A 14,566-nucleotide genomic window follows, 5' to 3' on the forward strand; every position below is an offset into this window, starting at 1 on the left:
CTAATAACTTTAATGATGCCACAGCCCTATTTCCTTATTTTTGCTCTTAATATTTTTGTCTCATCTATTAACTAACTCCTCAGTACAGAGATAAATGAGCTTATTATATGTCCCACCCTTCCTCTCTCTTTTCTCACATTTTTGCTTGATTGATTTTTACTTTGTCAGAGTAAGTAATGTTTACACACTATTCTTCCACCTATTCTCTACTATTATTAAAAGCTATCTTTTTCTTGTTTCCCAATATTTCCTGAGTCAGTAACCTTGGCCAACGACAACACATGGAGAATTTCAAGACATTTCTAATTCAATCCTAAAGGTAAAGAAAATACTAAGTAAATCTGTACAACAAAACCAAATAATTGACATTTGCTAAGTCATTTATAATGAAAAGAAAAACAAGTTGCATCAGATGCTTCAGCACTAACATTACAAGCAAAACAAAAATGCAACAATTTAAAAAAATATATATTATATATATTACTATATGTGTGTTTGTATATATATGTGTGTGTATGTATGTATGTATGTATGTATGTTGTGTGTATATATATAAATAGATAGATATAGATAACAGAATACAGAAAATGTGGACCAAGATTATCTGGTCATGATGGAGAAATGGGAAGCAGATTTGCCCATTACTTTTCTAGAACCTAAGATTTAACTATGTACAAATGTAGTTTCAAACATTGAATTATAACATATTAGGACAATGATTTCTGATAGAAGGGAAATAGTAATTTTCAGACTAGTTTTTAAGTTAATCTCTGATTTGAGAGATAGATTTGAGAGTATTTGGACATTTAAAGTGACTAGAGTTCACATATGAGAGGAAAAAGCTGCATCGATAGATGAGGGCACAATTTTGCAGAAAAAAGAGATATAGAGATAGGTCCACAAGAAACACCAGCAATGTACAAAGTGTTGTCCCTAGGTGTTTACCTGAACACTCATCAGTTTATGAGTGTGAGAAAACTGGTCAGGGTTGGTAAAGAATCACAGGGAAGTCGCAGTTGGAACAATTCCTGGAATGTAGAGATGGTAATAACTCATGTTTCCATTACCCAGAATGGAAAAACTTTGTAATATATTGAGCATCTGATAGAGTACCCAGGATATTGCCTGAGTGGCGAGGCAAAATGAGTTGTAGAACAGAGTCTGTTCTGAGATCAGCACTCTGATAGTAAAAGCTGACAAAGATAATGAAAAAGAAAAGAAAATTCGGATCAGTGTTCCTGAAGAATGTAGATGTAGAAGTGTTAGCAAATAAAATCAATACTATATATAATTCATTGTAGAAGTACTAAGTTAGATATTAGAGTATAATGTATAATTATATTTGGTTTAGATTCCATAATCAGCATAATCTAACAGATTAAAAGAATAAAGACATTAAAAATTTCATATGGTCAACTCAATAGGCCGAGAAGGTATATTTGATGAAATTCAACACGTATTCATGATAAAGATTCTCAAAAATCTAGGAACAGAAGGATACAATTTGGCGAGATTAGATGCACCTTCTAGCATCAGAACAAGGCACAGATGTTTGCTTTAACACATTCTAGTTAATGTTTCACTGACCGACAGCAGCTCATCATGGAATAACGCAGCTTTAGCATCAAAAAAAATTAACAGTTTATAAATTGGAAAAAGTTTTAAAACTACTTACAGTTGCAGTGATTCTAGAGCATAATAACATCACATGATTGGAGGCGTCAGCATTTACATATGCATTGTTTCCCTATGGAGTTGAATTAAATGATTTGAAATGAAGTTTTCAAGAACTCTTTGTAATAACTTCAAAAAGAAAACTATTGGGAATGAATTTTATAAAAATACATAAACATTGCTGATAAAATAAAAGAATTTCTCAGAAATTAAAGATAATCTTGAGAAATGAGTAAGTGCAATCAATGTTCAATAGAATTTATTTGTAGATCTAAATAATTTGTATGCTCAGCAGATTTCTACATACTAAATAGCTGTTTCAGTTGATATCGTTTTGCTTACAGTGTATTGTTGATAATTTATTTGCAGAGCCAACAGCTTTATAATAAAGATCCATTTATCTCTATTGAAATTAATAATTATTGTAAAAATACAAATGACCTAAAATAGCCAAAACAATCTAAAAAAAAAAACAGTGAAATTAGTACATTCACATTATTTCCCTTTCAAGACTTACCATAACCAATGTTTCCTCAATTAAAAAAATATATAGATTTGCGATAAATAGATAGTAATGCCACAGTTATCCAGGTGATTTCCAATAAAGCATCAATCTATTAGTAATGTTGACCAACTAGATAAATCTATAAGATAACAATCTCTTCCTATCATAATAGTGAAAATTAATTTAATATGATTCATAACCTACACTTTAATACAAAACTATAATGCCTTAACATTTGTTTTTCTTTTTCTGTTTCTCATTAAATATCTTATTTTTTCCAGCTTTATTTCTTCTCTTATTGTTACTGATATCCATATGCTCAGAAATATTTGTAAGACTTGCTTTTAATTTGTATTTACTCCACATCAATATAAACCACTGCATTGAGCACATGTTAATACATTAACAGCAGAACGTGTCAACTTTATCTGTGAAACTGGAAACAGAATTTTAATTCAAACATTCAAAGTGTGAGATTTTGAAAGTTCTGACTTTTGATTTATACATATAATAAAGAAATTTTTGAATCTAAAATTAGTTATTAGTAATTCTGTGCCTCTTATCCGCAGGAGAGAATGTTTAAATTTTACCAAGTAAAACATATATTTGAAATACTGGATAAAATGAGATGCCTGCGAAAACGTTCTACAGTATCATTCTTGGGAGTTCTTGTCATTTTCCTTCTATTTATGAACTTGTACATTGAAGATAGCTATGTTCTGGTAAGTAATTGAGATTATATATCTAATGTTCTAAACAGGGCAAAATAAAACTAGACTTAGTTTGTTCACTTGCAACTTAATTGTAACCTAATTAAATTTGAGGCTATTGAATATCATTAGTTTGAAGTTATAACTTGTATAATTTGTAGCTATTTTTCCTATCAGTTTTATATTACTAACATCAGAAGTGTTTTAATTTGCATTACAATTTTTTTCTTCAATGCTATATATATGTTGCTTTGAATACATGTATATAATTTCAAATAAGTTATAACTTGGATTATTATTGTGTCAATTTGCAATATATGTAATAAGTCTACTTAAAGGTGTTGCTTTTTACTTTTTCTAGTTCTCTATGTAATAATAATTTTACAAGCTTTTTGTCCAACTAAGGATGCTAATCGTGCTATTTGTTAAGAAATGATATTTTATTGAATATGTGCACCTCATTTGGATTTTGAATAATCCTAAATGACAGACATGTTACAGATATGTAGTTACTGAAAAGTAATTTTGACCCTCAAAAACTGAAGACATTATTAATGAGAAAACTATTAAGTAGTTTAAAAAATAAGAAAATTACTAAATAATGCTATGTGAATTAATTTTGAGGGAATTATGGAAATATACAGGACACTGGAAAATCATGAGAAATTAATGTGTTGCTATAATTTATTGTCATTCTAATTATAACATCATTTCATATATGATGAGAATGACATGGAAATTATTTTTTTCTATCTGAATTAAGCTAGAGATATTTGAAAAATCCTAATCTTGATGTGCTTATTCCTATTCACATATTTCCTAAAATCAAAATCTTTTGATACACAGAGGACTAAGAAATATTTTCATCATGCAAAATGCTTGAAGCTTTAATTATTATCCTAGTAAAAAAAGAAACTTGACAATCACCACAAAGAATAGTTTCCAATAAAATGTCTAATTTTTTTTTTTTGTTATTAATTGAACATGATTTATTAGCTACCTAGTATTTGTCAGATGCTACCATAAAACCTATGGACCAACTAGTTGAGACAGATCCTCTTAGAGGTCGGCAAAGATCCTCTTAGAAGTCATCAAAGATCTTCCTTCCCATTAGTATTTTTTTTAAGGTTTATTTATTTATGCATATAAGAACTAGGGTACAGGCCAGAAGTGGGGGTTGATGAGAGGATTCACAAGAGACAGTGAGGATCAGAACAGACAGATATACTGAAATACACTGTTGAGGGGAGCAGATGGGTGGGGGCAAAGAGATCTGCCATGCCATATAGGTCACCATCCTGTCCAGGGTTGAAACTTGTGCTTCAGTGGCTGCTCATAGCTTCATAGTGTAGCACTTTAAGCCCCACAACCACTCCCTGCCTTTGTGCCACCAGGGAGGGCCTAGCATTGTTCTTTTATGGCAAAATTCTACCAGATTCCTAGATGTTGACTCTGCTTTGGTCTTCTACATCAAGTATAGGCTTTGATCTTGTGACCCTTTCATTCTTCCATCTACTGTCAATTCACAATGACTAAAACCACCACAGATTAATAGAATTTTACCAGGTATAATTTACATAAATTAGCAAACTGGAGAAATATTCTAATATATACATTTTTTAAGTTTTTTTTTAAGTTTATGACATTTAAGGACAGTAGAGCATGTATCATATGACTGCTATTCTTTATAGAATTAGAGATAATAAATTAACTAGAAGGTTCTTGATTAATGATTTTATTTTGTAACAAAAATTTATTTCTCACATCTGTGTTACCGTTAAATAAATCACATCTTCTAAATCAAACACATAGCATTGGCAGGATGCTTGTTGTTCAATGACTCTCTGCATTTATGAGACACTTTAAAGAGCAATTTCAATGTTGTATGCAGCAAACAATGTCTTGAAATAGAGCCTCATCAAATTCACTGTAAAATGTGTAGGAAGTAATAGAGTATATATATCCATAAAAGATCAATGACCATTACCCTGTTTTGTGAATTTTAATATATTCCTGTCTAAACATCAACTCTAGCCATCAAAAATAAAAGAACCAATATAAATAAAATTTACATTTGCCAAAGAGTAATTGCTCAATGAAATTTTCTCTGAATATACTAGGCATCTATTTAGTTAAATTTGTAATTCGACAAAAGTATACAGAAATGCATAAAACTGAATTAATTTTAAATACATATATCAATTTGGAAAAACTGACTTAAAATTGTTGTCAACTCCAGCCACTCCCCTTATTGTAAATTCAATGACAGCTTTGTATTAGTTTGATTTTTCACTGTTTACTAGATGATGTGTTTAACCTAAATTGCATTTTTGGGGGAAATTTATCCCAAGGATAAATATGTATAATAACTTTAAAATTTTTATATCATTAATGTAAAATTACATGTAAAAGTGTCTTCTAAAAATGTTTCATATCAGTTAAAACTGCCCCCATGTAAGATATACCACAGTTTATTTGCTTCTTTCTAATGTCTTTGTCCTTTTTGTTTTCACTTTTCATAAAATTATCTGCCTTAATTATCTTTCTTTGGTGCAGATTGCCACACTGTGTGCAATTTTATCAGTACAGACATTAATAGGTTGCTCTTTTTCTGTTTATTTCAGGGAGAAATAATAGTTGTAATTCAGAGAAATCAGATAAACATTTAGAAATATAAGGTTTCCAGAGTTCCTTAGTACATTCTAATATACTCTGTTTGCTAAAAAAAAAACCAAAAAACTAACTGTGGCATGAAATTCTGAGCATAGAACAGTTTAGACATACATATTAGCGATATATGTACCTTTCAGAGAGTGGAAGCGGAATTCAGTGTCAGAGACAAATACTATTACAAGGCAAACTTTAGTAACAGAGATCTGCATGTCCAATCAACTTAGCTTCTTGAATGTGAGTGTCTTCAAATAGCCACAAGGGTGTCTATTTAGTTTGTAGCTAGTCCATTGAATGGTATTCCTGTCCAGAAAATGATTGTCATGAAGCTTTGTCTTCTTATTGGGGAAATTCACTATAGCATTGTAGCTACAGAAGGAAGGTATCCAGGGAGAACCTGCTGTTCAGGTAGACATCTCTGGAAAGCAGCCAATATAACTGAATCCAGTGGAAACGACATTATTTATTTATGCTGAAAAGCGTGTAGAAGCTTGTTCTTGAGAATTTAATAAAGTGCTTTCATATAAGTTTCATTTCATATTATATTCTGTTATGTCCTTCAATCAGAATGAATATACTCTCTTATCATTGAAAAAAAATATGGATTTTTATGTGTCCGTGTTAGAATTATCAAAAAGATATGCAATATCCTGTACTTTCTTTAAAATGTAACATCATACAAGAGCAGAATGATAAAATTAATTCAGTACTGTGACTTTTATAGTTTTTTTATTTCCTTTAGATCCTAGGGTCACCATTACATTAATTGTAGTCAGTGCTCAGTTGAGTCCCCCAGCTATTTTTGGCCATCCTAAATTTATTTTAAAACATTAATGATTTTTTTATAGTGTGGTACCAGTAATTGAGACTTCTAGGAGGCCATATATTATTGTGTAAGGAAAAACTTTATTTAACACATAGCCATCTACTTTTTACTTGTGTTTTTTTGCCTCCTTGCCATTCAGGAAGGAGATAAACAACTTATAAGGGAAACATCTACACATCAACTGAATTCAGAACGCTATGTGCATACTTTCAAAGATTTATCTAATTTCTCAGGAGCCATAAATGTTACTTATCGCTACCTAGCTGCCACACCTTTACAAAGAAAGCGTAAGTATTGTTGCACATTTTCTAAATATTTATTTATTTATGCATCCAACATCTGGGTACAGGCCAGAGGTGCTGGGGTGAGAGGATTCAGCAGAGACAGAGAGGGGAACAGAACAGGTGGTTGACTGAAATACACTGCTGAGGGGAGCAGCAGGCAAGACATACGAGGTCTGCGGAGAAATGTGGGTCAGCTCCATGGCTGGGGATCAAACTGCTGTGGCTGTGGATAGCTTCATAGTGTTGCTACTTAACTCCTTGCAACACCAGGGAGTCCCGGTATTGGTACACTTTTAAAGAAAGAATACATAAAAATATTTTTGCTTTTAAAGAATAACTTATTTCATTTATGTAGTAATAAAAATGTAAGTGCTTTACTAATATAATATAGTCTTTGTTAAATAATTCGATGTTTCTTTTGTGACTAATCCCTGGTTCAAATCTATTAGCAAGAAAAAAATTAAATAAAACAGCTAATGATCACATGAACCTTCAATAGTTTATTGAAGAACCATGCAGAGGGACTAGGAAAAGACAGTTTTTATAATAAACAAAGCAAATTAACAAAAATAACTAAAGTGGTGGTGGTTATCAGAGGGGAAATGGAAGGGGAGTGGAAGGAAGGGGTAAAATGTGTGGACTTGATCATGGGAAGTGGGTGTGATGAGACATGATATATTGAGGTGTGAAACTGTAAATCTAATATTTAAATAGTGTTAGAAACTAAAAGTGAATACTAAAATATTATAAAAATAAATATTTGATCCAGTAGAAAGTAAATTTGTAAATAAATAATAAAGCCATTATGCCCATATGAATATATTTTCAAAATCTTTTGAAGTAGTGAAAATCATTGTACTAGTATACCAAGATGCTGTAGCAAACTAGGTGATTTACAACAACAGAAATGTATTCTTTCACATTTCTGGAACCAGTCTGAAATGAAGTTGCTGGCTGCATCACCCTCTCAAAGCTTGAAAGAAGAATCTTTCCTTGCCTCTTCCAGCTCCTGGCAGCATCTTTCATTTCTAGGTTTTTAGCAACATAATTACAATTTCTGCAGCCATCCTCTTAGGCTTTTCTTCTGACTCTCTGTTTCTCTGTTCTCTACTGGTTTTCAAGGACACTAGTTATTGAATCTCATACCCACTCTAAATCCAATATGATTTCATCCTGAGATCCTTAACTAATACTATCTGCCAGGACCCTATTCCATTTAAGGTCACATTCTGAGGTTCCAGGCAGGCATGCATTTTTGAAGGAAAATATTGGATTCACTGCAGGCTGTCTAAATTCGAAATGTAAAGAACTATCTCATGGATTTTGAGACATTGGGCTATTAACAGTATCATGATGTAATTAATGTGCCAATAAGAAAATATACCAATTTTAATTGTTAGATTCCATCAAATGTAACATGCAACCTGATTTGAAATTATTTCCGTGGGGAAAAAAAGGGAATCTTAGAATCAATGTAAAACAATGAACTTCTTTTTAAAATTGTTTATGCAAGTGACTTTGTGATCACCAGTTTGATGAAACTGTCATTTTCATATTGCGTTTTTTAGATCTTTTGTTCTTACCCTTTCAAATGTCTTTTGCTCTTAAGCTTTTCTCCACTTGTGTAAGATTGCTACTATTTCTTCTCCAACCATTATAATACTCTTGTACAAACATTACTAATTGTCTTTATCCAGTCTGATTTTACTAAAATGTGCTGGCACAATATGTTATCTGTTTTATACTAAGAGACAATGTAGCACAGAAAACAAAATAAGGTTTGAATCTCAGCACCATACAATGTGTTAGCCTTTGCCTAAGTTGCTTCATCTTCACCTAGAATGTAGGGATGATAGTGGGTGTAAACCTTTCCCAAAACAACTGTAATGAACACTGTAGTATACATAGACCCTTCCTTTTATTTAGTATGGCTATTACAGAACATACATGGAAGCTGGTGACTTCAGTTTGTTGCTACCGGATAGCATGCTGTTCATTGGAAATTATGGTTGTAAACCTACGTATTTAAATGAATTGCATAAATACCACTCTAAAAATCTAAAGATTTTTCTTGGGCAGGGCTTTTGCAGTATCATATAAATCATATCAAGAAGGTGCCTGTGTTAATACAGTGATCTTGGTAAATATATATAGTAAACATTTCCATTTTCCAAATGGTATTTCTGAAACGTCATTCAATGGAGTCTCAATAAGAATGAGAGCTTTAAAAAGTGAAAGTATTTCAAAAGAAAAACATCTCATCTAACACTTTCAGAAGCAAACTGACATTTCACAGGGTTTTATTTATTCCCTGAAAGTGTCTAATTTCTAATTACATATTTAAAAACGTGAATAAAAATTCCTCCCCACATAACTATAAATGTGATTTTTCAAATAAATAAAACCATAATATTTGTGTCTTAACAATAATAGTTGAACAATTACAGGTTTTCAAGAAAACATATTTTTGCATTCTAACTTTCTAGGTAAATTTCAGGATAAAACTATAAAATTGAATTGTGATTATTCTTGTATAAAATAAAGAAAATGGGTAAAGGAAAATGAAAATATATTTTCTATTTTAAAAAAATTCAAAGCTAATTAAAAGAATGAGTTACCTTAATTTTCTTTTTCATCATCAGAGACCAGTTTGTCATCCTTAAATGTGAATATCCTTTTCCTTTTTCAGTTACTTTTTTAAAATATTTGTAGTATAGCTATTATCTAAACATTCATAGTATGGCTAATTTCTTATGGGCATATATGAGAATATGAAACTGTATAACAGTAAGTATTTTATTTTATAAATTTGTTTACAGCTATAGGACTCATACATAATGGTGCTTAAGATGCAGTGTATTTTCCATAGTAAATATAAATTATGTATAAGTATAAATTATGTACAAGGTCAATATATAAACTTTATATATTTAGCCTAAAAATTTAACCACAAAACGTTCTACTCATAATCATTCACTATAGTAACAGGTCTAAAGAAAATAGCTTTTTTTTTTCTTTTTCAATGTTATTCAAAACTTATTCACATTTAATTTGTCTTCCTTTGAATTCTTTTGCTCAGGGTTTCTTACAATTGGACTTTCATCTGTGAAAAGAAAAAAAGGAAACTATTTACTTGAGACAATCAAGTCAATTTTTGAGCAATCCAGCTACGAAGAGCTGAAGGAAATTTCAGTGGTGGTTCATCTTGCAGAGTTTAATTCATCTTGGCGTGAGGTCATGGTCCAGGATATTACACAGAAATTTGCCCACCATATTATTGCAGGAAGATTAATGGTTATACATGCTCCTGAGGAATATTACCCAATCCTAGACGGTCTCAAAAGAAATTACAATGATCCAGAAGATAGAGTGAGATTTCGTTCCAAGCAAAATGTAGATTATGCCTTCCTGCTTAATTTTTGTGCCAATACTTCAGACTATTATGTAATGCTTGAAGATGATGTTCGATGTTCCAAAAATTTCTTAACTGCCATCAAGAAAGTCATTACCTCCCTAGAAGGAACTTACTGGGTAACTCTTGAGTTCTCTAAGCTCGGATACATTGGAAAACTTTATCATTCTCATGATCTCCCTCGTTTGGCACATTTTTTATTGATGTTTTATCAAGAAATGCCTTGTGATTGGCTATTGACTCATTTCCGGGGTTTGTTGGCTCAGAAAAATGTGATCCGTTTTAAACCATCTCTTTTTCAACACATGGGCTATTATTCATCATACAAAGGGACTGAGAATAAGCTGAAGGATGATGATTTTGAAGATGAGTCATTTGACATTCCTGATAATCCTCCTGCAAGTCTATATACCAACATCAATGTTTTTGAAAATTATGAAGCAAGCAAGGCTTATAGTAGCGTTGATGAGTACTTTTGGGGGAAACCACCATTAATAGGAGATGTCTTTGTGATTATATTTGAAAATCCAATTGTAATTAAAAAAATTAAAGTGAATACTGGAACAGAAGATCGGCAAAATGACATCTTACATCATGGAGCCCTAGATGTTGGTGAAAATGTTGTACCTTTCAAACAAAGTAGACAATGTCTTACTTACTTAAGACTAGGGGAATTCAAAAATGGAAACTTTGAAATGTCAGATGTGAATCAGAAAGTTCCATTTGATATACATTGTATAAGGATATATGTTACAAAAACACAAAAAGAGTGGCTAATCATTAGGAGTATTAGCATTTGGACTTCTTAGCCAATTAAATCCATACAATCAGTAACTGAAGCAGGTCTCCCTGTTTCCTTTCTTGCTACCTTCCTGTTTTCTACCTTTGTCCTGTGGAGGGAAAGCAATAGATGGGATGCTTTAAAAAAAAAATCAATAACCTGGGCAGTTTTGACTTACATATTATCAACTAATTTTACACTGATACACATTTGTATTTATTTTTTCATCTGAAATTTAATATCAGTCCATAACTAATGCTACTGTTATTGATATTTTTAATGTTACCATGTTAGTTTCACATTTTCAATTGAATGTCAATTTTTAGAAATTTAAATGAGAACACTTCAGTTATTGGATGGTAAGGCTTGAATAATAACTGCCTACTGTACACACCTTCTCAAGAATTGATCACTTAATATATCATCAGATAGATTTCATTAAGCATCTATGTGAATACGCAGGTGGTTAGAATGTTAATTTGGGTTTTGTTTTGTTTTTTTTTTTTCCTTGTTAACTTAGGTTTCTATAGACTTCTGTTCCTCTACAATGAATACCTCCTCATAGAAGTGATGTCTTTTCAAAAGAATTGTGTGTAGATGGGATGACGGAAAGAAAAAAAAAATACTTAAAAAAATCTCTCCCCTGATTATTTATTTTGAAGGGGACATTGTTCATTGTATAAAAACATTTAATTGAGCACCTATTATTAATAAATTTTCTGTGGGAAGCAGTCTTTTTATAGTTTCCCTTTTGCAAAAAAAAAAACTAGTGATATTCAATATTTTCAGGTTACATTGGATAAATGCATTTAAGAGAAGAAAATCAGAGAGGGCTTATGGTTAGTTCATTCTTACAGACATTTTCAGTATATGCAGAAAAAAATGAAATTGATTTTATATGTTTTGTATTAAAATTCATGTGACTGAAATCATTGTGATTTATCATATACTTCTTTGGAGTTGAACTGGACATCTCAAAAAGGAGAAACATTTAAAAACATAAAAATTAGTTTACATTTTTACACTCAAAGGTTCAGAGCAAAGCCAAAATGAGAGTTTATGTGTTCTGCTATCAGGATGATGTCTTTCCCTTACACCTCACATAATTTATGTTTTTTGTTCTCTACTACTATATAAGTCTCAAATATTAAGTTATGCTAGTTATGCTATCTGGAAATAGCTAGTGTAATTCTTCCATAAGCCATACTATTGTTCTGTGGAATAATCTTCATGTGTTCTGAATAATGGTCTAGTGATATATGTACCCAAATGTAAGCAAATGACTAAGTTTATTATGGACGAGGCAATTGCACCTCTAACATATGGCCATTAAAGCAATTCAGGACATCTTAGTGTATCCAAAAAAACCACTGGTTTTTCAGAATGTCCTGAGCTTGTCTCATTCTTTTGATTTTTGACAAACAATGACGAAATATTCGATTATAAAGACAAATGAAGAGTAGTTCATAAGTGCTAATGTTTAGATAGATGAATACTGTAAACATGTGTGTGTGTTAAAGACTAGACTTGTGATATTGAGAAGGAAGGGGGAATTCTTCCTGCTCCTCCCTAAAGGCTGAAAAAAATCCTTAGGACTCACTGAATTGTCGCAGTCCAAAAACAATTTGGAAATATTTTATTAATTCTATCCAAGTCAATTAAATTAGAAACAGATAAAAATAGGGGATATTTTTCCTTTATTGATATAAAATCAATTGTGTATTTTCTTTGTAAACAGGGCTTTCATGTTAAGTGGAAAAAAGATAAATCTATAAATATAATTTTATGGGTATCAAAATTTTAATATCATACAAAATTATTATGGGCACTGCCACTAAATTATCATCTTTGCTTTGATTTGGATATTTGGCACACCTAAAAATATTGTATTTTCTTACTTTTTCTGATTATCTTTTATTAACTATCTAGTTGTATAGTATCCTTCATTTATCTAAGAAATTACAAGTAACCTCTTTTCTGCACTTTCAATGATAAAAGTTACAGGGCAGCTATCTATAATATCAAGATCTAGGCAGGTGAATTATAAAAATTTGCATATTTTTTCTGGGGGTATTTCCAAAGACCAGCCATTGACAATTACTTCTGGAAAACTCTTCAAGAATGACTGCTAATGGTAACAGTGAAATTGAATGTTTGCTAATGAATTAGAAATACAAATGATAATCCAAAATGCGTTCCAAGAGGCCACATTTCATCTAAAACATGATCCTTTCACTATGGTGACCAGGTTTGAGAGATCTTATCAACCACCTAAGGTTATGTTTTTGTTTTCTTTAAAAGTTGATTATGGGTCAACTTTCCAAGAAAATCTTCTCCATTAAAGATGGGGTAGATGGAGATAATCTTTCTCTTTTGAACCTTACATGTTCCAATATTGTATTTCATACATTTTCACAAATTTTAATAAGATCCCAGTAACCAGGAGCATAAAGAAAAAAAAATTCAATCTACTAGGAAGCATTATGTGATTTCTCTCTTAATGGTAATTTTTTAGTATATACATTATTTTTCTTGCTAAATATAGATATTTTAAAAAGACTACAATAGGACATAAATCACTAAGATGTTTTGTTGATGTGAAAATAAGGTTTGACAGGTTTCATAGTATCTCAGTTTTTGTATTTTAAAGTGACCAAAAATCTTACTTACCTTTGAAGTCTTCTCAAAAGACTTTTTCAGAATTTATAGAAAGCACAGGAAAGCATCTTGTAAAAGCACAATAAAAATTTGGAAAAAATATTTTTCTGGAAAATACACACTTAGTAGCAATAAAAAATGCAGATACAAAAATGTATAAAGGTGTTCATACTAGCACTTTCGCATTATCATTGAAAAATTCTAACTTGCACAATTTATAAAGTAGATTTTTCCAGATATAAAAATATAATATGGAAATGATTGTGTCATATAAAACTACTTCTCTCATGTAGCTACATTTATGAAATAGAAATATTCCATATCCTAAGAGTTAACTTCTTTGGAAGGTCTTATAAAACTACCATAGAAAAACTGTGCTGTACAGTAATTACATATAAATATAACAAAGATTTTTAAATTATAATATAAGGCAGGTAAGAAAAGCACTTAATCTTCTAAATGTCCATATGGCACACTTCACCAGATTTGTCAACAAATCCTTTAGAACATGAAAGTTTAACATTGAAAATACTACTTTCTGTCCTCTTACTAAATAAAAAAGTCAGTTTTTTTTTCCTTTGCCTTATCAATACATGCATTAATACAATCTAGAATTGCATTTTATCATGCTAATAGAGATACAGTCAAACACTATTTAGTACTTATTACCAGGTCTACTAGTAAGACATGGTTTACTGTTCTGTATATGTTCTATTGCTTTTTTGAAGGTTTCTTTGAATACAGTATTAGTTTCAAGAGAATGTCATCTTATTTCTTCTAATCCATGATCCACACTCCAGGTCTTGGCTTGTCATTGAGTGTTTTAACCTAGTTTCCCAGTTTCGTGTTATCACAAACTCAACATGTATTCCTTTTGTCCTCATAATACATATATTGAAAAGGTCATTTAGACCTGATTTTGGAACTCAAATCTTCAATGATAGCCCCTAAATATAAAGTTATGTAAGCTCTTTGAAACTCAGTTCATCATCGATGAAATTTTAATAATTTTACATTATCAGTCTATTTTTTTAAGGGTAAGCAAT

At 31.0% G+C, this 14,566-nt stretch overlaps 1 protein-coding gene across 1 annotated transcript; it reads left to right on the forward strand.

Moving 5' to 3' along the window:
- Positions 1-273: 273 nt before the first annotated feature.
- MGAT4C (MGAT4 family, member C) lies at positions 274-10,920 on the forward strand. Its single transcript, XM_004675838.2, has 4 exons — positions 274-319; positions 2,749-2,901; positions 6,525-6,672; positions 9,749-10,920. Exons 2-4 carry the CDS (start codon positions 2,755-2,757, stop codon positions 10,888-10,890), a joined length of 1,437 nt encoding a protein of 478 aa, XP_004675895.1. The 5' UTR covers positions 274-319; positions 2,749-2,754; the 3' UTR covers positions 10,891-10,920.
- The last annotated feature ends 3,646 nt before the right edge of the window (positions 10,921-14,566 follow it).

The sequence above is a fragment of the Condylura cristata genome, unplaced genomic scaffold, assembly GCF_000260355.1.
Source record: "Condylura cristata isolate star-nosed mole 26May11 unplaced genomic scaffold, ConCri1.0 scaffold00004, whole genome shotgun sequence".
Taxonomy (NCBI): Eukaryota; Metazoa; Chordata; class Mammalia; order Eulipotyphla; family Talpidae; genus Condylura; species Condylura cristata.